The sequence below is a fragment of the Quercus robur genome, chromosome 3, assembly GCF_932294415.1.
Source record: "Quercus robur chromosome 3, dhQueRobu3.1, whole genome shotgun sequence".
NCBI classification, from domain to species: Eukaryota; Viridiplantae; Streptophyta; class Magnoliopsida; order Fagales; family Fagaceae; genus Quercus; species Quercus robur.
The window spans coordinates 66,102,053-66,129,353 of record NC_065536.1 but is presented as its reverse complement, the minus strand read 5'-3'; the positions used below and the strand labels follow the sequence as shown (position 1 = coordinate 66,129,353).

Here is a 27,301-nt window from a genome sequence, read left to right as displayed (position 1 = left end):
ATCCCATCTATTTCTTCTATCCGGTCTCTCAAACCTTCTTACCAAATCTTCAAAAATTTCAGCATCATATGCAGCTTCTCCTTTCTCCCTTCGTTCTTCATTCCATTTTCTGCAATGGGTTTCTTCCGCATCACAATAGAGAACACAGTATCTTATTCCTGCACCACGAGCCAAACACCACAACTCATACCTGTAACCCTTTATACTATTCAAAGAATCTACTATTATTATATTATCTTTTGACACTGATCTATCAACTTCAGACCTAAGCACCCCTCTTAAATTCTTCTCTGCAGTCATATTGGCATAACTCTGATTGCGATCAAGATGAAAGGAACTTTCATCAATGATCCTGACTGTTTGCTTTGATTCTGACTCTTTGAGAGCTTCAGCTAGGAAGAGGGCAGCTGTGGACTTCCCACTGCATGGTTGCCCACAGATTACCACCAATGCCATTGGACAAAAAAAGTGGCTGTTTACACTTCTTCTAAAAATACTTTACTACATAAAAACCAATGAACACACATCAATAAAGATCACTCGACTATAATTAGTTTTCTAAAATGCCAATTTCATCTGCTTCATCCTAATTTGAGTGTGTAATTTGAAATGGCACAACATTTAATGAAGAAGAAAAGATGTACAAGTTTACCAAAATTCACAAAGGTGGCACAACTTGTAAAGTGCGTCTTCATTGGTTTTTTGAATTAGTGAAGGGTAACATGAGAAGATGAAATAAAGATGGTTTTTTTTTTAATGGTCTAAATGCTTTTATTTTTTGAAAGCAGACACTCATTTTGGGACATCGAATAAAAGAAATCAATACATCCAATATTGTTGAGCCATATTTGCAGGGCCAAGAGGTAGAAAGGAAGTTCTGCAACTAAATATTCTTTAAACATATTACACTAGTGCAAGAATATTCTGAAATCTTGACAATGTAATCCTAACTTGTGGTATTAGAAAACTTCAAATCATTCTGTGGATATGTTTATTGAGGCAAGTACACCACTGACTGTGCTATATATATATATAACAACTCTTATAAGCAGAGCATTAGAGATTTTGAAAGAATATGGATAAAATTTCCTAAGATTTTAAGTGCAAATACTACATAAACACCATAGAGAAAAGAACTCAATACATAATATATGAGATAAATTCAAATTAAACCTGGAAATGCTTTTATCAAAGCTACACCAGTCAATAAATTTACATCAGATGCATAATATGACAAATCTATCTACCATCAAATTACATATTCTTCTAATACCTTCCATTCATGCAAAACTTCAAGACGATCATCTCATGTGTAAAACGTTTAAATTTCAATTTTTTTTTAAAGAAACTATACGTAAAACATAAGTTTATATATCGAATAAGAAGTAATATCCTATTAATACACGAAATTTGACCGAATGAGAACATATACTGTCTAATTTTTAAAGGTGGAGCTTTGTGCAACAAATCCAATAAGAAAACAACGAAACGCTAACAAAATAGTTACACCGTGGTGCCCATTATCGATTTTATTTGATACACTTCACTTAGGGGTCCGTTTGGTTAGGCGTTTCAGAGAGATTAAAAGAGCGTTTTTAAAAACCCAAAACTCTATTTTTCAACTACAACTCCTCGTAACTTTTTTTTATAAACGCTCATTTTAAACTCGAAACACAGTTTTCCAACCGTTTATACAAAGTGTTATTGTAAGGTATGAGTTTGCAGGGCCGGCCCGGCGAGTTAGGCAATTGCCTAAGGCCCCCAAAATTTTAGAAAAGAACCAACCGGGTAGTAGAAAATTTAGTTTGAAATGAATTACAAAAATAATCTGGCACATCCTTTTAACCAAAAAAACAAAAATTTTGGTAAATCCTATTAAACATTGGTTCTAAACAAAATCATTGACCAGATAAAGTACAAATCCGGTCTAAGAGATTAACCACAAAACAATGACAAATCAAAACCCTAAAAAATTTACCTTTCTCTCTAGTCTCTGCTCTCCGCCTCTCTCTAGTCTCCAGTCTCCACTGTTCGCTCAACAGACAACAGCTCAAGGCTCAAGCCTCAGCCTCTCTCTGATTCTCTGCTCTCGCCTCTCTCAAGTCTCAACTGCTCACCTCACCTCACCGTATCAGGTTCTGAGGTTCAGGAATCAGGTATAAAATTATAAATATTTGGGCACAGGGCACTACATTTTATTTGTTAAGTACTTAAGATAACTTTGTTTATAGATTCTCAAAAAAAAAAAAAAAAAAAAAAAAAAAAAAAAAAAAGATAACTTTGTTTATTTGGGCCCTCCCTGTCCCTGGCTGCTTTCGGAACTTTGTTTATCACTTATCAGTTATCATTATGGCTGCCTGGACCCTCCCTGGACTAGGCGTTCAGTTTGGGCCTTCAAGTTTTTTTTTTTTTTGGGTAGGTGGGCCTTATTAATAAGTCTTGTGTTAGTGTTATGGCTATGCTTAAATTTTTGTTATGTTTGTGCATAATTTTTTTTTAATTTATGTAGGTTGAGATTGCTAAAAACTTGTTATTGTTCAGTGAAACTACAAAAATATTTTTTTATATATATCAGGTTTTATTTCTCATTTGCTCTACACTTGAAAGTTATTTTTTATTTTAGTCTTTATAAATATATTATTTGATTAGAAATGTCTACTAGAAAATATGCATCTAGATATGAAAAACTTAAAAAAAATAAAAATTAATTGAGTTTCAAAAAGGATCAATGGATAAATTTGTTATTAGTAATAAACAAAATATAACACAAAATTTAGATGAAAATATCACAAATGAGCAAGAAATTCACCAAAATAATTTAGAAGAAAATGATGTTCAATTTTGCAATACAACAAATCTTGATAATGAACTTCAAAATAATTTAGAAGAAAATGAAAATAATAATGAAAAATATAATATAAAAATATTAAATGAACATTAATTTAATTAATATACAAGTATAAAAAAGGCCCCATTTTTAGTTCTCGCCTTAGGCCCCAAAATGTCTAGGGCTGCCCCTGTTTCCCCCTCATCCTCTCTCTACCTCAACCCACGTCACACCGTACTCCATGGCTGACCACCAAGCTCTCCTTCTAAACCTCCATGGTCGGAGCTTTTCAAGCTCATCACCTCCAACCACGCACCACTACCGAAACCCAGCCAAAATCAAATCACGACCACCACCACGGCCAAAACCCAGCCAAAATCAAATCGCAACAAAAACCTAGAAGCCCAACAAATCACAAATCAAATCACACCCACCGAAATCAAAGCACAAAACCCACAAAACAACCAAAATCACAAAATAAAAACACTGAAAGTGAACCCACCGTTAAAAAAACATATATTAGTTTTGTTATTATATTTTAGAAGAAGAATCATCTTGTTGAACTAATTTTAAATCCAAATTAATCAAACACATACCACAAGAAAGAATAATAGACTGAAAGCAAAGAAAAAAAAATGGTATTTCTTAGAAAAGTGTTTTTAGAAAATAGAAAGGATAAGCAAAATATAAAAATTATTTGCTTCATAATCTCAAATAAATAAATAAATAAATAACCAAAAATCACACACCATAATCTGGTGAAGCCTTGTGAGCCACAATTTCACCTAAGAGGATCGTTTGAGTTGAGAGGAAGAGATTTTCATAGTCTTTAGCTCGGCAGCACAATCTTCTATTTCCTTTCTTGACGTGGCTTTCGCTCGCTCTTTTCCTGTTAGCCTAGACGACGTATAAAGAGAATTAAAAGGAAGAATAATAAAGTACCGCGTAAAAAAGAAGAAAAGAAAAATGGTGAGAGAAGAAAGATGGACTGAGATCAGGTGCACTGTCGTAAGTATTTTTTTACATTTTTTACTCATTTTTTTTAACTTTTTAACTCTCCTTTAATATATTTTATTTAATGGTTGAGATTGAAAGTATTTTTTTCAACTTTAATCTCAGCCGTTAATTATAATTGTATTAGGGTATTTCACCTGAATCTGAAAAAAAAAACAAAGAGACCTACACATACACATACACATACACATAAAAATACACATACACATACACATACATAAGCAAGCATAAACACATACACATACACATAAACATACATAAATATAAGCATGCATAAACACATACACATACACATACATAAGCACGCATAAACACATACACATACATAAATATAAGCACCCATAAACATATACACATACACATACACACATACCAAATACACATAAATATACATACATATACACATAAATATACATACATATATATATATATATATATAAACATAAACACACATACACATAAACACGTATAAACTCACATAAATGTAAACATACACACACACAAACTTAAATATAAACATAAACACACATAAAAACTCGATTTAGCACACCAAAGTAACTAACAAAATTGTTTGAGGATTGGTGTTAGTTTGCAATTTTTTCCAGTCTATATGAGGGTTTAATTTTTCTTAGTATGTATGTGTGTTTATGTCTATATATGTTTATGTTTATGTGTATATGTGTTTATATTTATTTGTTTTTGTTTATGTTTGTTTATGCGTGTTTATGTGTATATGTGTTTATATTTGTTTGTTTTTGTATATGTTTGTTTGTGTTTGTGTTTGTGTTCATGTATGTTTAGAGTAAAAATTTGCCAAATTCCATTCTCTCTTAGAACCATTAAATAATAATACCTGAATTGTAATTGCAAGGAAAAAAAATATATATATATATATATATATTAACATTATATATTAACATTCCTAAATCCTAGGAATTAGTACAATCTGATTGGTTAAATTTTGAGCTAAAAGTAAAACTTTAATCGAAAAAGATTATAAGATTGCAAGGTTACCTTAATCGTTGAGACAAGAATGAGATAGGGATTAGCTCGGCGAAGAGAGTGAAATCTTAGAGTTCAACAGTCGGAACGCAATGTTTTATGATGTTCGGTTTTGATATTGCGTTGGATTGAGTTTTGGTCTGGACGGTTTAGAGGGTTAGGTTGGGTCGGGCGAATCGGTGATTGATGGGCTTATCAGTTTGATTCGATTTGAAGGTGAAATAAGATGGGCTGGATTTTTGGGTTGGACAATAGCACAACAACCATAGAGAAATAGAAGAAGAAGAAGGTCTACAAGGCCCAGACTTGGAGCTCAATTTGTCTCGTTTGTTGCTGGTACAATCTGAGAGGTTAAGTAGTGTTTGGAGGAAAAGAAAACTTTGTGAGGAAAATGAAGGAAAAAATGAAGAAATAGAGAAGGTGAGAAAGAGTGGAGGCGGTTGTGAGTTTAGTTGTAGGGTCTAGATTTTCTTTTTTCTTTTAGAATTTAGATTATAAAAAGTTTTTTAAAAAATAACGGATATCACTACTGCGTATAAACACACATAAACATAAACACGTAAACATAAACACACATAAGCACATATAAACTCACATAAACGTAAATATACACACACTTAAACTTAAATATAAACATAAACACACATAAAGGCTCGATTTAGCACACCAAAGTAACTAAAGAAATTGTTTGAGGATTGGTGTTAGTTTGCAATTTTTTTCCAGTCTATATGAGGGTTTAATTTTTCTCAGTTTGTATGTGTGTTTTTGTTTGTTTGTTTTTGTTTATATTTGTTTATGCGTGTTTATGTGTATGTGTGTTTATGTTTGTTTGTTTTTGTGTATGTTTGTTTGTGTTTGTATTTATGTATGTTTATGTGTATGTGTGTTTATGCTTATATTTATATTTATAAATATAAACATACATAAACATACACACATACATAAACATGCATAAACATAAATGAACATAAACATAAACACACATGCACATACACATAAACATAAACATACACATGCACACACATAAACATACACATACACATGCACACTCATACACATACACATACATAAACATATACACATACATAAACATAAATGAATATAAACATAAACACACATGCACATACACATAAACATAAACATACACATATACACACATAAACACACATACTCATACACATATACATACATAAACACACATACACATACATTTTTAGTTCTCGCCTTAGGTCCCAAAATGTCTAGGGCCGCCCCTGATGAGTTCATACAGTAGAATTGAGTAAAAATTTGCTAAATTCCATTCTCTCTTAGAACCATCAAATGATAATAATTGAATTGTAACTGCAAGGAAAAAAAAATTATATATATTAACATTCCTGAATCCTAGGAATTAGTACAATCTGATTGGTTAAATTTTGAGCTAAAAGTAAAACCTTAATCGAAAAAGATTATAAGATTGCAAGGTTACCTTAATCGTTGAGACGAGAATGAGAGAGGGGTTAGCTTGGCGAAGAAAGTGAAATCTCAGAGTTCAACAGTCGGAACGCAACGTTTTATGATGTTCGGTTTTGATATTGTGTTGGATTAAGTTTTGGTCTAGACGGTTTAGAGGGTTAGGTTGGGTTGGGCAAACCGGTGATTGATGGGCTTATTAGTTCGGTTCGGCCCAAAGGTGGAATAAGATGGGCTAGATTTTTGGGTTGGACAACAGCACAACAACCATATAGAAATAGAAGAAGAAGAAGGTCTAAAAGGCCGAGACTTGGAGCTCGATTTGTCTCGTTTGTTGCTAGTACATTCTGAGAGGTTAAGCAGTGTTTGGAGGAAAAGAAAATTTTGTGAGGAAAATGAAGAGAAAAAAAAGGAGGAAATAGAGAAGGTGAGAAAGAGTGGAGGCGGCTGTGAGTTTAGTTGTAGGGTTTAGATTTTTTTTTTTTAGAATTTAGATTATAAAAAGTTAAAAAAAAAAAATAACGGATATCACTACTGCGTGTGGGGGCTCGAGGACCGAGGAAGGGAATGCTTAGCTGTTAGTTTTGTTATTGAGGCATCACATGCCCGAAGAGGGAATTCACCCGAGGAGAGGAGGAGAAGAGATAAAAATCTCTTGGGAGCTCCTGGTGGGAAGGATAGGCTGAGGAGAAAGAATCATCACGGAGGGTAGGGAAAGTTTCCAATGAGAAGTAGCATGTTGTCTCCGCATTAAATGGTGAGCAATAGTTTTATTAGCTGCATTGAGGAGTAAATGACCTGAACAGTGTAATTCATAGTTAAGCAACTTCTTCTACCATATTCAGCAGATGTTTATGGGGACAGGTGTCATGATGAGAATTTGGTTAGGTAACGATGGGGGTTTAGGATGTGAAGAAAAAGGGAGTACATAAGGGAAAGGAAATGGCCAGAAAAGGGGATCCAAGCACAATTCTCAGAAAGATAAGAGTTAGAATAAGAACATTGAGAGAATAGCGTGAATAGTATTTCATTTTAAGTATTATTTGCCTTATTAGGCAAGCTTGTAAGAAGCCTACTACATATATTAATCCATGATCTTTAGTTTTTTTTTCCTGTTTTTGTCCTCAGGCAAAGCCAAGGACGAAGGCATAGTTAGACCAAGAGGGGCAATGGCCCCCCTTAAATATTTTTTTCTTTTTAAAATACTAGTATTATATAAGTAATAATTTTAGGAATTTTGTTATATAAAATTACACTTTTCCCCCCTTAGCAATATCATTGATTCTTTTATGAGTAATGCTATATCCACAAAATTTTCAACAACATTTTTACAAACTATTGAGTTAGTAAATTCTTATTCATTCGCATCTAGGCCCACTGCTTACATCACTTTTTAACTTACCAATAACCACTTACCATATTAGTAATTTATAAAAAAAAAAGTTTGTAACTTTAGCATTTTCCTCATTTTAAAGGCAATAATAATAATAATAATAATAATAATAATAATAAAAAATAAAAAATAAACTTGATCTAAAATCTAAAACAAAATATACAAGCCCAAAAAAATTAGCCCAACAAAAAAATTACCAATAGTAAAGCGAAAAACAATTAAGTTTAATCAACCAATTTTACCCAAAACAAACAGCCCAATCCTTTAAAATTTTTTAAATGAAATAATTTTGTTCTTACCTAGAAGCAAGGCACACATAAAAAACACACAAAAATAAATAAATAAAACCCCTTAGTAGTTAAGCAACATAGCCAAAAGCCAAAGTGCTACACGCAGCCAGTAGCAGAGTCATCCCTCCAAATTCCAAGTCCTGGCTTCGTCCATGGGCTAAGCCCTCTCCTTTTGTTTGATCCACTTTCTTACAAATATATTGATTTGGGCCTAGTTGAACTGTGCAAACCTCATTGTTCTAAGTGAGCTTGGGCTGTTTGAAATTTGAGTCCTTACAACTACGTAAGCAGTGGATTTACCCATTAAGATTGAAGATAAGTTGGGCTAAGAGAGAGAGAGAAAAAAATCAAATTATAAATAGAATCCGATTAACGACTGTCCAAAGATAATAATCAAGGTTAAGTATTTTATCACAATCGATCAATTTTTTTTTGTTACAATAGAACATTAATTAGTGAAAGAAGTATTTTTGTTTATTTGTTATTGTTGCTTTCCCAATACAATGGAACCCATGAAATCCCTCTTTAATGGATGTGCAGTTGCACTCATTAACAAAAGCCTTATAAATACTACTCTCTAACTTTGACATTTCATTATTGTCACAAGAATTTTCTCCAAACATTTTACAAGGATTGAGGTAACTAGCCTTGAATAATAGATGATAAAGTGATGTTAGTGGTGATTTCAAATGAGAACCAATGAAAATCTATTTACTCAACTGTTGTGAAAATGTTATATCTATAATATTTAACATTTCAATTCAATTAGTCATTTTGTCTAGTTCAGCCAATTTTACTGTTATTATGAGAATTTTTCCAAGACGAAAACATTTTGGTGGAATTAATGGTTGCACATTACAATACAATAATGGTTGTGATAGACCAATTATCTTGTTCAGACAAAATATCAAGTTTAAACAATAACGACCGGGGAATCAAGAGTTAGCAGTCAGCACATTGAAAATGGCATCTTTTGTGATGTACCATGTCTATGGTTCGAACTTCATCTTTTCCACCCCCTTATCTACCTAGCTCGCATTTTTTGTAGTATACGTATATAAAACAACTATAGGAAAACAAGCAACTAACGGAACATCAGCTGCATATATAGGACAGTAATGACCAAAATTAGACTAATTATTCTTTTTAGTTTTCTTGGACTATATATTGGTTGTTTATTGATATTCCTCCATAAACTTAAAAATTACAAATAAAGATACGTAACTAATGCAGCCTTGTTTCCCTTTCCTTTAAGCTATATTAGCATCCAACCTCATGCAACATCAATAGAACATAGAGTAGGTGAAGAAACTACAGCCCCCAATGACTGTCCCAACCAGAGTACTAATATGTATAAAGATCATTTACTTAATTCACACCACAAAAAGTTAAAGTAACCAATTCTCATGCAATTTGTAACCAAAATTTAACATGGGAGAAAAAACAGAATACAAATATTAGAAACAAGTTGGATCATCCAAATTTCTTGCTGATAATGCTTGATGTAGGACTTCAAGGAATAAAGAAATTTCTAGAACCAGTGAAGATTCTAGGACTGATATCCTATTCTATCCAGATCATGATTTACAGCTTAACTTTCTAACATTGAGATGTAATGACAATTAACTGCTAGTATTAGAAATTAAGAAGTTGTACAAGTTCTGAAGGAATCATTAAGAACATCCTCATTCAGATTATGACCTGCAATATAAAACGAACAGGTAAAAAGACTAAAATAGGAGCCTTGACCAGTATCCATAAAGAACTTCACTTGAAAATGATGTTGTATGTTAGATAATACCTATAAAAACTATCTTGTTCATCTGATTTTCTTCCCCTTTCCATTTGCGAGCTGGAACAATCTCATATATCTCCTTCACAGCCTGCCAGGAACATAAGGTTTTTAAATGACAGAACAGAACAAAATTAGATCCTCCAAAAACAAACTAATTCAAGCAGTAAATTCATAAGAACAAATATGTAAAGAAAATGACGGGAAAATTTCAATATTAAGGGCTGCACTGCAGTGCCTAGTAAGCCTAAAACCCTATATGACACACATACAGAAAGCCTTAGCATGGTCCTGTGCATATTGGTCATTTCATATGCACCCTAGAAAAATGAAACCCTTATGTGGATTTTAATTCAAATATACAAACCATTTATCCATCAATTAATATAATTTTCTTTTTAAATAAGCACCCCTGGTGACTAGAACCCCAGGGTGATGTGGGTCTAATGCAGCACTAGTTCACTTCCAATGAAGAGTACTTAGAGGGCATTTGATATGAAACACTACCTGTAAAGTATGTAACTGATCAGAATTTTGAACACTTAGAACTCCTTTGCAGCGATACACATCCATACCATATTTTTTATCCCAAAGAATCTCCTCAAGCCATAAACGAACCTATAAACAACAGACAATCAGGTATGATGTCATACACATATAGCAACATAAACAAGTCAGTGCTGATTCAAGTTGATGTAAAATAAGTAAAGAAGACAAGCATCCCCAGTGAAAAATAACATAGTTAAGATACATGAGCTTTCACTAGTGTGGTCAAGATATCAATTTTTTTGTGACAGAGAACAGAAAATGTCAGCTGTTATTTGTGACATTTTCTGCAGATCCTAAAGTGTAACTGTAAGCATTGAGATTTATAAGTAAATTAATAGATTTATCCATTTGACCAACCAGAATCTAGCAACCATATTCTTACAATATTGTGTCCCAAATATTTTTGGTCACTGAAACAAGTCTTCTTTCACCCATCCAAATAATCTAGAACCTTACTTTTTAAATAGAGAACCATAACTTAACATAATAAAATTTTAAGCCTTTTTAGTAGGATACACTTATATATTGGTTCTCTACCTAAAGCAGCCCTAGTTTATACAGACATTGAGCCAAACACAACACAAAACACAGTAAGCACCCACTAATCAAGTTTCCATTGGAAGATTACTTTTTGCCAACTAATTGGGTTGTAATACTTGTAATGAATTGTAAACTGTTGTCAAAAGAAGTAATGAAGTGCCAACAAGTTCACCAATAAAACATTGTAACAATTTTCCAGAACATGAATATGATAGCTATTTCAAAAGAGAAAAGACTACCTTATCAAGATCAACCTGCCGTGGCTCACAAATGCATAAGGTTCTCACACCACTATCATGAAGATCTTTGGTAGATAGAGAACGGCTCTCTTCCAACAATTCTTCTAAATGAGCAGCATGCTGAAAAGGGTAAAAAATCAGTGATGTCACTTAAATAAAGTCAGTATCAACTAAGAAGATAAACTTGCAGATGAAAAAGAAAGAGATGTATGACTAACTGTAGCCTCATAGGCCCGACAGTTCAATATCTTGGGCAAGTCAACTTGACACCGAACAGAACGAATGATACTGGCAAGGGAATTAATGTTATGAATTTCCTTCTCCAGTTCCTCTAGGACACCTCCAGAGCCCTCTGGAGAAACCAAATCAACCTTGTTAAGAATTACAATATCCTACACAAACAAAAAAATTTATCTCTTAAGTGCTCATGCCATAATATATGCATTATATCAAGAAAAAAAATTCCAACTTAAAAAGACAAAACAAAAAATATATAAATAAAAAAATTTATTAGTCAAATTTGTCCTCACAATGTGATAACATGATCATTACCGCAAATGCTATCTGGAAAAATGCTTCAGGAAATGAAGATGAATTTTGGCGCTCACTGAGCTGAAACCGAAGGTTTTTGGCATCAACAACCTATTAGAACAACACATCTCTTAGAGAAAGATATTGAGTAATAAGAGAGGTATCTTTTAATTGAGCATGACAATAAGAATTGGAGAGAAAGGAAACCATCACAAGACACAAATTGAGTACATAAATGACATAACATAAATGACACAAACACACCCCATGCTGTTATAAGTATTTGGCAAGAAAGAAACGGTATCCAACAGTACTCTAACAACACTGCAATGTGATTTACAATCCCACATTCAATTGCCAAAACTAAAAGTCACAATAATTGACATATATATATGACCAGAAGTATTATCATACAGTAAAACAATAAAAGTTGCATTTGGACTTGAGCACTTAAAATCAAGGGGTTTAACAAAAAAATACGTATTAATGCTTACAGGATTTTGCTCCAACATAACACTCATAATGTTATGGATTTGAAATCACATCTTACACTCAAATTTCAAATCCCATCCAACCTTATTGTAGGTCCATGTGCAGCAAAGCAACCCTAGTCCTACTCGTAATGTAAGTATCTCTAACATTAAATAAACCCATCCATTTCATTGAGATAAACCAAAACCGAATAAAAAATATCAGTACCAATTATTATATTTGAATTTTACAACACGCTTACAAGATTTAGTCCAGGCTTATTGTAAGTCCATGTACTTGTAGAGCAAGCAATATATTCCTAGTATGACTAGTAGTGCAAGTAACAAATATAAATCAACCCCATTTCATTGACATAAACCAAAAAATACGAAACAAAACATCAAATAAATAAAACTTACAGTGATAATCGAGTCGAGCTTGACCGATGATTCAAGCTGATCATCCAACCAAAGAATAGAAGCAAGTGGAGCCGGGTTCGCCAACCCGGTGGTCTCCAATAATATATGATCAAGTCTACACAAACAAAAGAAACCACACATATCACTCAAATTTGATATATTCAAATTAAATGTTAGATCAAATTCATTGTTTCCTAAAACCTTAAACTTTTCAAATAATCATAATTTCTCATGGTATTAAAACAGGAGATCCTAATTCAAAACCCGTGTTGGATCCCACTTAATAAGAGTAGTTTAGGCTTAAGGTTTTGGAATAATCGCTAATTTTTTTGAAAAATATAGTTTAATTGAAGTTACCTTTCTTTCCTCTGCACAAGTTGCTCGAGTGCTTGGACCAAACTGTGCTTCACAGTGCAACAAACACAGCCATTTGCTAGCTCAACCCATTCTTCGACGATGGCTCCGCCATTTCCATCGCCTTCGTTGATCATGGCTCTTTCCACGCCGATTTCTTCGCCGAACTCGTTCAATATCACCGCTATTCTCTTCCCGTGTTGTGAATTCAGTATGTGATTCACCAGCTTTTTTCACAAAATTAATCAACGAAGATCAGAGAGAGAGAGAGAGAGATAAAAAAAATCAAATAGTTAAGGTGTTTTTACAGTGGATTTGCCGGAGCCGAGGTAGCCTGTGATGACGGTTACTCCGACGGAAACGTCGTCGTTTGGTGGTCGCTGCGTTGAGTGTTTGATTTCTTCGTCGATTTGAATAGCGAGCGGTGGCTCTTCTTCATCGTCCTCCATTTTTTTCCAATGGGATTGCTCTCTGCCTCTCTCTGTCTGTTGCGGCTGTGATACAGTTGAAAGATAGCGGTTTTTTTTTTTTTTTTTTTCCTTTAGATAAATTGCAAAGTAAAATTTTGGGACTGCTTTGAATTTTACAACCTAAAATTTACATTTTCTTTCCATTAGCAAAATCTATCCTGTGTTGGTGTCTCGCCTCTGTGGCCATTAAGCGACACGCTAGCGTCTAAAGTAGAAAAAAATAAAAAAAAATTGGCCAAATCAGTACCCATGGAACGACGTCATTTTGATGAAATCAAAACACAAAACCAAATACCCAGACCAGCTCACCAAGTACCCATTCAACTCAAAACCCATCCCTTAGTATTAGAAAAGCACATATATTTCATTTTAGGTGCCCTATTTGTGTTAGATACTCACCAGACACTTGACAATTCTCAAACACTTTTGCATGCATATTCCAGTTGTGTCCTTTTTAAAAAATTTTAATATATATATTGGATACATCCAGGACATAAGAACAAGAGAAATCGAATACCCTTTCACAAAATAAAAATGAACACTCATGCTTTAAATAATAATATTGCATTTGAAAATTAATAAATATCTTTATTCTTGATTTGTATTTTAATTTCTAAACATCCTTTAATAGTATTGAATTTGTTTTATCATCCATTATTACTCTTAATTTGATAAAAAAAATTATTAATAATATATAAAAATAAAATATTCATTATTTCTCCTAAATTGATATATGTTTAATATTATATGAAAAATAAATGTTTAACCATATATACAAATATAAATAAAAATATATTTAGTAATTAATTAATATACATATTCCCATCATACCCATGTCTAGGCGTCTAGCTTTTTCAAAAATTGTTGTGTCGTCGTACCATATCCGTACCTGTACTTGTGCAGGTAAATATTAGCAACACGATGTGTTATATCATGTTGTGTATGCTAGAGTAGATGCGGAAGAGGAAGCATAGAGGAGGAACACTGAGAACACAAGAGTTACGTGGTTCAGCCTTACGGCCTACATCCACGGAGGAATCCCTTAAGGGCTACATCTTTATTATATGAGAGTGTAGTACAATAACCTCCTATGTTACAATGAACCCTAACATGAGTATATATAGGTGACTAAACCCTAGACTAATAGACTTCTAGTACAAGTAGGAGACTTGACTTGCACACAAAGTAGAATTAGGGTTGGGCCTATTACATTGGGCTAATATGAATAATATATATCTCTAACACCCTCCCTCAAACTCAAGGCGGAAGCTCGATGAAGGCTTGAGGTTGGATAAGTTTGAGAAGATCACTTGGAGATGCCTTGAAGAATGCCTTTGAAGAAACCACAATGAAGAATGTGCCAATTGACTAATTTCGGAGTCTCAAATGCAGAAATGGAGCCCAAAATCAGAATCTACGCGAAAAACCGAGCAAGATAGGCCCTTTTGGAACCTTTGACTTTTGGTCAAAGGTCAACGCAAAAAGTCAAAGTCAACTGGTCCAGAGTCAAAGTCAACAGTCAAAGTGCTCACGGGTCAGATCCGGGTGGTCCGGGTCGGGTCGGTCCGGGTCAACGGTCAGCTAGGTGACGTGGTGCTGACGAGACGACACTGATGACGTGGCTGATGACGTGTCGCTGACGTGGACTAGGGCTGATGTGGAGGTGCTTGCATGGCTGCTGACGTGGAGTAATGACGTCATTCGGTGACGCTAGATGACATCAGCAGGAGTTTGCCGGCGCCTGGCAGGAGCGTGTGAAGTTCACCGGCGTGTGGAGGAGATGCCGGAAACTTATGAGGCGCGTGGAGGCGCGTGTAATCTCGGTTGAGGCCCGTAATTTCAGGTTTCGTAGATCGGCGGACGAGGAGGCCGACAGGGCGGCGCGTGCGCCAAGAAGACGATCTAGAAGTCAAGAATCTATGGCGGCACGTGGGAGATTTTCCAGAGGCTACTACGGCGCGTGGAGGCACGTGAAAGCTCGTATGATTACCAGATTCTCAGGCCAAGTGGATCGGTGGACGACAAGGCCGGCTTGGCGGCGCGTGTGACTGAGATCCGAGCTGGGAGTCGAGAATCTTCGGCGGCGCGTGTGAGAGTTCCAGGAGCCATTGGTCGCGCGTGGTGGCGCGTTCGGCTGCCGTTGGAGGTCGGGTTTCTGGGTTTTGGTCGCGATATGCCGTGGAGCACGTATGTCTTGTTGGTTTCATCAGGCGAAGGCTTGATGTGCACAGATCTGATAGGGAGAGACACTGATTGCTTGGGTTTAAGATCTGGACACAGCAGTGAGAGCCATAGCGGCTGCGAGATGCCGTGGAGTCTAGATCCAGCCGACAAGCATATGATTTTTGATGGTGGTGTGCACGTGAGAATCTTCTTTGCTTGCTAGAGATGTTTGTTTGATGCCAAGAACGGAGTTTGGCTTTGATACCATGTTAAATATTAGCAACGCGATGTGTTATATCATGTTGTGTATGCTAGAGTAGATGCGGAAGAGGAAGCATAGAGGAGGAACACTGAGAACACAAGAGTTACGTGGTTCAGCCTTACGGCCTACATCCACGGAGGAATCCCTTAAGGGCTACATCTTTATTATATGAGAGTGTAGTACAATAACCTCTTATGTTACAATGAACCCTAACATTAGTATATATAGGTGACTAAACCCTAGACTAATAGACTTCTAGTACAAGTAGGAGACTTGACTTGCACACAAAGTAGAATTATGGTTGGACCTATTACATTGGGCTAATATGAATAATATATATCTCTAACAATGTTAAGGACCGGAGTAAATAAAAAGTTGACTCCAAATATGTTCACTTAAAATGGATTTAAAATGATGAAAATTAGAGTCCCACAAAGGAAAGGAAAGGAAAGGAAAGGAAAGAGATAATATATAAGTTCTTTCAATTATGATAGAAGACAACCAATTTTGTTATTTACTTATGATTAGTGTTTTGTTGTTCTACACCCACTGGGGGTATGATGATGTTTGATATTCGATTTTATTTTACTTTTTAAGAGTTGTTGGAGAGCTTCCAGAAGTCTTTCCCTAAGTTGAATTTTTCCCAAAGGCTTGCTTCAGTAGTGCCTCTTCATAACTTGGACTCTGTATCTCTATCATTCAATGGAAGGTGATCACAGCTTAGCTCTTCCATTAATCAGGCATATATGATATTATCAAGGCAAGATCCTATAGCCCATTATAGAAATAAAGTTGATAAGAAACTTAAGGTTTGGCTACCCATGGCCACAATCAGTTTCCTGCAGAAATTCTTGTACATAGTCACAAAGGATTAATTATGTTCAGCCATTATCTTCTGCATCTGCTACTTTGAAAGGAGCTGAGAAAATAAGATGATGTAACATGCACCATTTGTGGAAAGAACAGGAACAGCTCCAACAGTGTTTTTTGTTTTTTTTTTTTTGTTTTTTGTAAATCAGAGGAAGTTAGAGCTTCAAAACTGTATGAGATTAAAACAGATTAAGCGAAGGATGATAGTCATGGATACAATATCAAGGTTCTATATCTTCAGAAACAATGAGAGCAACAAATCTCACCTAGTCTATTGGATTGTTGCCATTGTCTTTCTTTGTGAGTGTAGTTTGCCATCTCATGTGTAGAATCTATTCTTATACTAGTTAATAGTTATTGTTCCTATCCCTTTTGATTCTTTCTCTAATTCAAAGCAACATTTTCCAATAGATTATAAAGAAATAAAGAGAGAAGATAACAATTTGGTTTGTTTAATTCGCTTGCGAGTACATAACTACATATTCCCCATCAACTGAAGCATCCTATTTTTAGTTTTTAAACAATGGTCTGGTCTGCCCTCTTCCCCTCTTAATATGACAAAGAAAAAGGCCACATTACATGACAAGAATTGATTGTCTGCAATGTATATGAATATATGATCTATGCATAAGCGCTCATCCAAGTAGATAAGCTCCGGTGCCTTCCACGTAATGATTGCTATATAAAATTGTCTGGGTAGTGATTAGAATTATTGTGATGTGGAGAGAATATGGAGTGCAGTTCATCACAACATCGAGAGAGAGAGAGAGAGTGGTTGGGTTGGAGCTAGCATTGGTAATATTAGAAAGCAAAAAAATAATTAGCGGAATTCACCCAACACGTTCCTCTTGTAGAAAAAATAAAAATAAAAACATTTAAAAGATTTTCAAGAAAATGAAACGTGTTTGAAAAAACTTTGAAGTGTAATCCAATTTGGCCCAACCGGTCGAACCAGTAATCCGGTGACCCGACACATAGACCATTCCAAATGATCAATTGGATAAAATGTGCACAAGACTCAGTCAAAACCAGTGGCAAAGCTAGGATTTCAGTTCAAGATGACAAAATTAGAAGTCAATATTAAAAAAAAAATAACATAAAAAATATTAATCTATATTAACAAAAATAAATAAATAAACAATATAACAACTATAAGTGTCATACAAAAACTAATATAAACATATACTATAGTTAGACATTTAAGTTAATACTATAAAATAAATTGTGGAAATAAACAAATTTGAAAATATTAAAAGTGTAGCAATTTACTTGCAAAGTTATATACACATCTCACTGTTTTGTCTTGATTGTGTTTTAAACTATAGGTGAAATTCAACTTTCTATTTATTTTTCAAAGTAATTAAAATTTGTGTTCATAACATAAACCCACAATTTAAAACTGGAATGTCAAGAAATTGAGGACAAAAATAAAATTGCGTAAAATATAGGACTATCAATTCAAATGTGATAAGAAAGGCACTAAAATGGGTGATGATTATTATTATTTTGCTATGCTTAACGGCAGATAAGTCAAAACTCTTTGTGTGTGTTATCGTGCCAAAGGGAAATTCTTCCTTTATTTTCGCTTGTGTCAGGAAACTTTTTCCCTGTTTTGTGTTTTTTTTCCTGCACTCCGTTATTGACTTATTGGGCATTAGGTAAGCTTGCCTTTTTCCCACTATTGGGTGTTAGGTAAGCCTGCCTTTTTAGTTTTTCCCACTATTTCGGCAGGGTCAAAAATATTTTTTTTCCTGATTTGTGTTTATTTTCTGCGTATGGGAGGGTAAAGCATTTTTAAAAATTCCTAATAGTATATATATGAAATATTATGGGAGGAGAAAGGGGGCAAAGACTTCATTGCAATTTTATGAAATTCATTTATATTGCTTGTAAATTTTATAAAATTTCTAATGTTGTTGCTTGTGAAAGCTTGATTTTGAATTGTAATGGCAATTTAATTTAGATACATGCCTCTCTTTTTTTTAAATTACATATTCATGTTATGATTTCTTAAACTTAATTTTATACATACATACATATATAAAATTAAAAAAAAAAAATTATTTGACCCCTGCAATTCGACCAGTGACCCGACTTATAGACCAGGTTAACGTCTAGTCCAGGTCTAATAACTATTCGAACACAAAGGCTGTCATGGGTAATATAATTATTTCACACTAGAACAAAGAGAAAATATCTTGTGAGACGAGTTTATGCAATGCCCCTCTTAGATATTTGGCGAGGCCCACACTTGTGAAACCTATACGTTGCAAGAGAGACAATATATAGCTCTAGAAACCGATTTTATCAATAAAAGAATTTAGTTTTGTTGTTTTCATCTCCAATCACCTATCTAGTCTTCTCATTGTGGAATTTCATCCCTTTATCTTTAGAAATTAGTTGTGTTGATTAGAAACTCATACTCCTTTTAAGTTTGTTTTGTGTTTCTGATCTCCACAAAAGTCATAATCCAATTTATTAAAAAAGAAAAAAGAGTTGTTCTTCTCCACACACACACAAAAGAAAAAAAAAAAAGAAAAAGAAAAAAAAAGAGTTGCAAGTGTAATAGAATCAAAGCTTATTTGCTACTAATTCACAGTTTCACACAACAAGATGTATGGTTTTTTTTTTTTTTTTTTTTTTTTTTTTGGTTACTTAAAAAGGATGAGACCGTTCTAAACCAAAGTGAGTTTTTAATACAAAGGGTGATACTATACTTATTACAAATTTTGATACATAAATTTTGAAAATTGATGTATCAACTTTTAAACATGAAACATAAAAATAGTTTTGAAATATATATTATGTATTATTGATATTAAATCAATCACATTTATTGTAATATTAGTTTGTAAGCCTTTTGTAATAGAATCTGTAATAATTTGATTTTTTTTTTTTTGGGTTAAACTTAGATCATATTAATCATTAATAGTACTACCCGGATTTGGCCAAGTAATGATTATAGAAGAGTTATCAGAAATTAAAACCTCCATTACACCAAAAGGAGGTTTTACATAAGAAAAAAGAGGATCTGGTAGTGTGCTCTGTTAGTTTCCCTTGTATTAGTGAAGGATTTGCAATCAGCTACCAGAGGCTGGGTTAGTACTTTTTAGAGTTTAGTATGTTAGAATTATTGGTAGCAGAGAAAAAAGAAAACTTCAGTAGCATGAGCATCCACATTGATTAATACTTTTTAGTTCTCCTTGATTCCCAAGATATAATACATTAGAATTAATTCAATTCAAAGAAGTATGGGATAAATTGATAAATCAACTTACAATTATATAATGGAAAAGAAACAAATTAGTCAATGTCATGACCAGAAATTATTTGATTTTGTCTTGTATGTATAATGCAATATTGCAATTCCTAAATTGCTTCTGAACTAATGTACTTATTTAATTTAATATACTTTGATTCTTTTATAGATATAGTAAGATAGAACTTAGAAGACATCAAAGGCAATGGAGGGGCCTATATGAACTGTCCAGTTGTGAGTAATTCAACACCTTTCTTGTACATTTTGCAGAAAGTGACATGATATCTTAACTTTCTAGCCCGTCACCGACAGTATATATGTTGCATAGCTTCAAAGTTTAAACTACCTTCAGAAAACAGAATTTAGCCACTTGTTCTCTAAGATTCTCAGATTCATTCTCAGGACATTTATAAGTAATAACTAATATCTAGTTGCCTTGAACTTAATTGATACACAATATTGCAATATAAAATTTAAATAAGACAGAATTTTCTTTTGCTTTAAACTCATTAAATTTTCATAATTTATTTATGTAAGTAGAGTGTTCATAGCTTCAGAGACTCCCTGCGGGATTGCGTCTAGCATCTGGTATATACGAATTGGAAAGTAACCTGAAATTCTAGTAAAAGAATTTCCAAATATTGATATATACGAGATATAAGCTATTATTTAGTCTAATTTAAGTGTATATATGTGTGAAACTTTCTCTGAAAACTTGAATCCCGACCCTTACTCCTCTTCACTCCACAAGAATTTGTACTTGTGAAATGACCATCATTCCAAAAGTGTGTAGTGATAAGATTCTGTGTTCTTTAGAAAAATGGCCCTTTTGTCTAAGTTTTTTTTATTTTATAAATAAGCTAACTTTAGCTTTTTTGTATTCTAAATCAAATATCTTAATCCCAATGGGTTTCAACCTTGTGTCTTAGTGAGGTTCCACGTCACTAAAATTATATTTATTTGATTATGCAATTGATTATTTCTCGAAAAAGCTATAATTTGTTTAGGTACATTCTTAGCTTTGATGCTGAAAATTGAGGCACAAAAAGATTTGTTTCCTGGAATTGGGCTATGAGGCTTTTTAAGTATTAATTCATTCTGTAATTACTTTTTGCCATGTAGAGTTAGAGGTTTTTCTTCTAGGATTGATTGGTTGTTGTGGACAACTAGTGTTGATTTAGCTGATGAAATCAATATAAATTTAATCTATTTATATGTCACTTTGAGATGAAGTGACATAAGATATACTGTGGAAAACCCAAAAAAAAAGTTGAAAACTTTGAAGATACACTATGGGAAACCAAAAAAAAAAACTGAACTTGTGACCAATTTAAGTTGGTTATTTCTTGTGTCTAAACCTCAGGGTGGATTGCCATACAAAGTTACAAACCGACATGTTAAAACTATGATCTCAAAAATTGTGGATGACTTGCCTTGTTAAGAAGTTCACTTTTAATGAAGTTATACGTATCTTTCTTGCATGGTATATATTATGCTTTAGTGGATTGTATCAGTGCACAAATCCCCAAATTCTATGAAGGTCGGGAGAGATTATGGAGTGATTTTAGTGCCACTACTTTGTGCACAACTCGTCCACGTGGTGAGTTGTGATTGGCAGAGGGATGATGGTGGGTCACCCTTCCACCAACCATAACTCGCCACGTGGGTGAGTTGTGCACAAAGTAGTGGCACCTGAATTTTCCGAGATTATGATAAGTAGACAGGTTGTACAAAAAATCACTCCATCATAATTTAAACTAATCGAAAAATGGGGTCATTGCACAACTGGTGGCAATGGAGATGCAAAAACCGTACAAGTGTGGTGCGGTTTGCGATATGTTTTCATAAAACCGCAAAAAAAAAATCACAAAGTTTTGATCATAAATTTTATAAGTGCATCACGGTATTCTTAAAATAATAATAATAATAATAACTAGCCTCGTTACACGTGTTTCGCACGTGCAACGAGGTTTTTTTTATTTTATTTTGAGTTTAATGTAATTTTTCAATTTAAATTTATGTATTGTTAGTGAGATTACAAAGAAAGAGATTTTTAAGAAACTAAAATTTAGAATTTGAAATAGAATAAATTGCTGGGTTTAGTGTGTGCTAGTTTTTAGGAAAAAAATTTCAAACATACATGAGATATATTTAAATAGAGAGCGTGTTAATTTTTAGGAAAAAAGTTTCTCTAGTAGTTTTTTTTTTTTTTTTTTTTTTTTTTTTTTTTTTTATAATTTTGTTGAATTACAATTTTAATCCTATTTTTTACTTTTTAAGAATAAAAATTATCTAATTAGCTTAGGGGTATTTTTGACATTTTCTGAAGATATAACTAACTTTCTGAACCCTTTTAATATATAACTAACCTCATATTTTAGTGGTCTAGCAAAACAAAAATTTGTGTTTTTATTTTATATATATATATAATTTTTATTTTGAGAATCTAATTTATAAGTGGATAAAGCAATTTGAAAATCAACACGAGAGTGACCCTATTTTTTAGGCAATATTTTAGTGGGAGTTAGAATTGTATTTTTATCAGATTGTCCTTTAGTTTTGTCTCTACTTAAACATAGGGGTGTAGGGGCATTTTGAACCAAAAAAATGAGAAATCTAAACAGGGAAAACCCCTTAAATAATACTCCCCCCGTCTCACTTTGTTTGTCATGTTTGAAAAGTCAAACTTTTTAAGAGAATATCATTTATTGTTTTGTTTACCTTTTAAAAATGTGTAAGTTTCCAAAATTACCCTTAAATAAATTTATCAAAATATTGAATTATTAATAAAATAGGGGTATAATAGGAACATTAGTAAATTAATGACTTTTATTTTTAAAAACTAGACAATATTTAGGACATCCCAAAATGGAATAGAGGACAAACAAAGTGGGACGGAGAGAGTAGTATAGATAATAATAATAATAATAGTAAAGACATTAAAAGCAGTTATTAATATTGGGAGGTTGTTGAATAACTTAATTAATACACTATTTATTGGGTTACACTTGTGTCCCGTGGTCAGTTCCACTAGATATGTTATGATATAGACACATATTTAGTCTTAGACACGTGTTTGTATTCTAGTGTGTCCAGTGAAACTAGCCACTGAACACAAGCCGAGTCCCTATTATTTTTAGTGTCTCATTCTCCTATCATTTTTAAGTTGAATAAAAACCCTTACTTGATTATAATTTGAATTCTCCAACTAATTCAATTTCTTTTATTATTAATTTATTAACTTTTACAATTAACGTTTTACTAACTGATTATTACTACACGGTTGCATATAATTTTTTTCTTTTCAACCTCTGTTAACAGTTTTCTTTTTAAGCAGTGTTTAATACACAACTCTATAAACTTTTTTTGGTAATTGTTTAGAGGTTTTTTTTTTAAAAAAAAAAAAAAAAATCATAATGCATGTTGATGATTCATAAAAATTGTCAGTGAATTGATTGTCCACACACTCGCCAATTGAAGTGCCTGAAGAACAAAAAGAAAAAAAGAACCTACAGAAAGCACCGGTGGGATGTCGGCCAAAGACTCTCTGAAGGTTAAGTCAGTGATAAAAGAATCTCCAAGAACTCAGTAGTGTGAGAGCTTGGGATTTTCAAGTACGTTAGTGAAGAGGAGGTCTGGTGTTTATATAGTGATGTAGGGCTAGCTGAGATCCTTTCAATGTAGGAGCTTTCCTTGTAGAGAATGTTTGGAGTTAAAGCCTCAAGATTTCAAGGTTCATCTTTCCATATGGAGAAGACATGAATGTATTGTAGGGTCTTTGAACGTGGTGTGTAAGTTATTTCCATATAAAGATACATGAGTGGAGAACATGCAAAAAAGGTTTGTGGGGCCCAACATGTCCAACCGTCAGGTCCATGCACATCCATCCATCCATCAGGCTCATGTGTGGCCGTCCATCGGATTGGCATGCATCCATCCGTTGGGCTCCCTCGAAAGTCCCCATTGGGATTACATGCCAACCATGCGTTTGAGCTTACGCATGTAACGCCCGACAAGAAGTAGGTGGTAGTTTGAGGAGAGGGCAGCGCCTGATACCGTTGAGGCATAAAGGAGGTGGAGTGGGAAATTTGTCCCGACGAACCACAAGTGAGGCATTTCCATTTTCCTCCTAACGGATCCAAGGATTAAGAAAACTATTTATGGCGCCAAAAATATCATTGTCACATGCAATACTAAGGTGTTATATATATATATATATATATATATATATATATCCTATATACTATATTATATCCTATATAATAAAAGTTGGGTTTAAAAGCCGTGGTTGCGCCAAATGGCTACTTCCACTAATTAGTAAATTAATTTTATATTATTTGTTATGATATATCTCCACAAATTAAGGGATAATATTTAACAACTGTTTAATTTAGATAAAACTTTATCATTTAAATTTCAATAAATTTAAATTCTATTCAAACTAAAAGTCCATTGTAAAAAATTTTAAACTTAAATCCCAAACAACAAACCACGTTTTCTTTCTCAAAAAAAAAAAAAAAAAAAAACTTCACATTTTGACTTCTACTCCAACTAAAAGTCTATATATTATCAATATTTTAAGAAAAACTAATTTTATACATTTAAATTTCAACAAATTTAAATTCTATTCAAACTAAAAATCTATTATAAAAAAAATAAAAATTAAACTTAAATCCCAAACAACAACTCATGTTTTCTTTCAAAAAAAAAAAAAAAAAAAAAAAAAAAAAAAACAACAACAACATTTTGACTTCTACTCCAACTAAAAGTCTATTATAAACATTTTAAAAACAATTAATTTTATTTCATTTGTTATAATATATTACCTCAAATTAAGAAATAACATTTAACAACTGTTTAATTTAAATAAAGGCAAAATTTTAAAACCCACCCTTTAAGTTTCACTTAAATTCATTTCAGTTATCTAACTTGACTTTCTTTCAATTGAGTCCTCTAAGTTTCAAATTTGTACAATTAAGGCTTCCCATCCACTTCTGTTAACTACTTACGTACCGTTAAGTGTCTAATTTTGAAATTTCAAAAACCAAAATAAAAATAATCAAAACTATTTTTTTAAAAGAAGAAGAAGAAGAAGAAGAAGAAGAAGAAAAGATTTGGTTGATCTTCGTTAGCCCCAATTCAAACCCAAACTCTATTCATCAACTCCCTCACTACCTCCACAAACCTCTCATGGCATGAATTCAAAGAATCTATTTTACTCAACATCTGCAACTTTCAATCAATGATTTCCCAATGACAAAAATATTCAATTACTCTGGCTTTGAATCAAAGCACATTTTAGATTCACATAGATCCAATAGCCTTTGGTAGCATCTTTTAAAAAAAAATCAATACAAAATCATTCCTCCATGGGAGAAATAATAAAATATTACATTCATTGACTGACCACTGGAATAACAAGCTTATTCCAATGATTGAAACTTCAAAATAAGAAAAACACATACAACAACATGCTAATCTTAAATATGTTCATCGGTCAAAACTTCAACAACAACAAAAACCACCAAATTAATCAAATTCCAGTTGCAAAAATCAAAAGAAAAGAGAGTGAGGGAGGGAGGAGGCTTATGAGTATGAGGAATTCAAAGCGTTAGTCGCCAACTCCTTGCTCTAGTTTGTGGGGGCAGTGAAGGGGTTGAGGACTAAGGTTTGAGTATGAAGTGGAGTTGAGGAAGAGGTGGAGATTGAAGAGAATGGTGGTGAAGGTAAAGAAGAATGGCATTTCTTGGTTCGGGATACCGATCATGTTCCTTCATTATGCATCTATATGCGAGAAACTATATATGGTTTTTTTTTTTTTTTTTTTTAAGATTTGAAAAAATAAAATAAAATGAAAACAAACAAAATTAGGCACTTTAACGGCAAGCACTTATTAGAATTGGACAGAAGCCTTATTAAACATATTTGAAATTTAAAGAACTCAATTGAATGAAAGTAAAGTTAAATAACTGAAATGAGTTCATGTGAAACTTAAAGAGTGAGTTTTGCATTTTTGCCTTAAATAAAACTAAAAATCTATCTTCAAATATTTCTAAACTAAAATCCCACACAACTCACTTTTTTTTTTTTTTTTTTTTCCCTCAAGTTGCATCTTATTAAATTAATATATTATTAGGATATTAAGTTACAAGACTCTTGACTAAGGGATAAGATTTAACAATAATTTAATTTAGATTAAACACACACACACACACATATATTAAGCCATGAATTTTTGACATAATGTCTCTTAACCAATAAAGTCATCCCTATAATTAAATCCCACACAATACACCCCACAATGTTATTTTTTTTTTCACATTTTTTCCCCAAGATACAACTTACTCTTATGTTATAATATAATAAATTCATCTTACTTATTTTTCTTTGCTTTTTAATTTGCGTGTAGGATATTATGCCAAAGGAAGTTTACTATAAATAAGCAAAACAATGGACACCCATTTAAGTTTTTGGTTCTCGTATGTAAGTTTTTAATTCTCAATTCTTGAACTCTTTTGTGCATGTTTTGATTTTGGGTTTTGGTTATTGTATTTAATTTGTGAGTGTTTGCCTATTTGGTTATTGTATTTATTCTTGAACTCTTTTGTGTATGTTTTTGTTAAGTGTGCTGATTTTTTTATTAGACTATCATGAGGAAAAAATCAGTATTGAGGAACTATTTTATTTATTATTGTTTGTGCTGACTAGGATATAGATTAAACATAACCCAGATAGAAATGATCAAGCTCATATCGCATCTCATATTAAGAAATTAACACAAAGTACAAAGATAATTTTAAAATATATAAATAGATAAACATTTCAAAGTATAAAGTCTATACTCTAAAAATTAGAACTTAAAGTAATTTTTTATTAAATAATTTACTTATTTTATAATTTATTATTACTATTTATTTAATAATTTAGTTTAATTGTTTTTTTATAAATTAAAAAAAAAAAAAAAAAAAAAAAAAAAAAAAATAGTTTATATATGAATCTTCATCAAGTTCATTGCACTATAATAATACTAGTATAATTAAAAAAATGGCTTAGAGGCAGTGGTTGGCTTCACCAAATTATAGGAATATTTTGGATAAAAAAAATTTTAGATAGAGACAACAACTTATTTTATCTTTATCAATTTCTTTAGATAAAATAACAATAAATATTTTAACAAAACATGTTGCATCTAAGTTTTAGTTGATAGAAACAGCAACTTATTTGTTCTTATTAATTACTTTATTAGATAAAGTGACAATAAGTATTTTTTAAAAATATGCAATACGCATTTTAGATAAAATAACAATAAGTATTTTAACAAAACACGCAACGTGCATCTAAGTTTCAGTTGATAGAGACAAAAACTTATTTGTTATTATAAATTTCTTTAATTATTTCTCAAAT

The 27,301-nt window shown here is 32.6% G+C and overlaps 2 protein-coding genes across 4 annotated transcripts in view; both read right to left on the bottom strand.

Annotated features, from left to right (window-relative positions):
* LOC126718974 (protein KTI12 homolog) overlaps window positions 1-2,201 on the bottom strand; it is a 2,880-nt gene extending 679 nt beyond the window's left edge. Inside the window, exons 1-2 of one of the 3 annotated variants that reach the window (XM_050421410.1) lie at window positions 1,979-2,201; window positions 1-501 (exon numbers count right to left, since the gene is read on the bottom strand). The exon at window positions 1-501 is cut by the window's left edge and continues 679 nt beyond it. In XM_050421410.1, coding sequence (XP_050277367.1) covers window positions 1-456 — 456 coding nt within the window. In that variant the 5' untranslated portion in view covers window positions 457-501; window positions 1,979-2,201. The remainder of the gene's footprint in view (window positions 502-1,978) is intronic. The other 2 variants (XM_050421411.1, XM_050421412.1) reach the window with 2 other exon arrangements.
* A 7,165-nt stretch (window positions 2,202-9,366) lies between these two features.
* LOC126718973 (uncharacterized) lies at window positions 9,367-13,477 on the bottom strand. The gene is made up of 9 exons (XM_050421409.1): window positions 13,182-13,477; window positions 12,877-13,100; window positions 12,520-12,634; window positions 11,651-11,740; window positions 11,317-11,490; window positions 11,099-11,218; window positions 10,278-10,388; window positions 9,780-9,861; window positions 9,367-9,679 (listed from the first exon to the last, which is right to left on the bottom strand). The coding sequence occupies exons 1-9, from the start codon at window positions 13,320-13,322 to the stop codon at window positions 9,621-9,623; spliced, it is 1,116 nt and encodes a 371-aa protein (XP_050277366.1). The 5' UTR covers window positions 13,323-13,477; the 3' UTR covers window positions 9,367-9,620.
* Window positions 13,478-27,301: the final 13,824 nt, after the last annotated feature.

What these genes read in the sequence shown, in the direction of transcription:
- LOC126718973 (XM_050421409.1), bottom strand. Translation starts at nt 13,322, where the DNA reads ATGGAGGACGATGAAGAAGAGCCACCGCTCGCTATTCAAATCGACGAA. An exon ending in GTCGGGCCTATGAGGCTACA is followed by an intron (nt 11,219 to 11,316) that starts GTTAGTCATACA and finishes TACCCTTTTCAG; the next exon opens with CATGCTGCTCATTTAGAAGA. An exon ending in GGCAGGTTGATCTTGATAAG is followed by an intron (nt 10,389 to 11,098) that starts GTAGTCTTTTCT and finishes TGTTGTTTATAG; the next exon opens with GTTCGTTTATGGCTTGAGGA.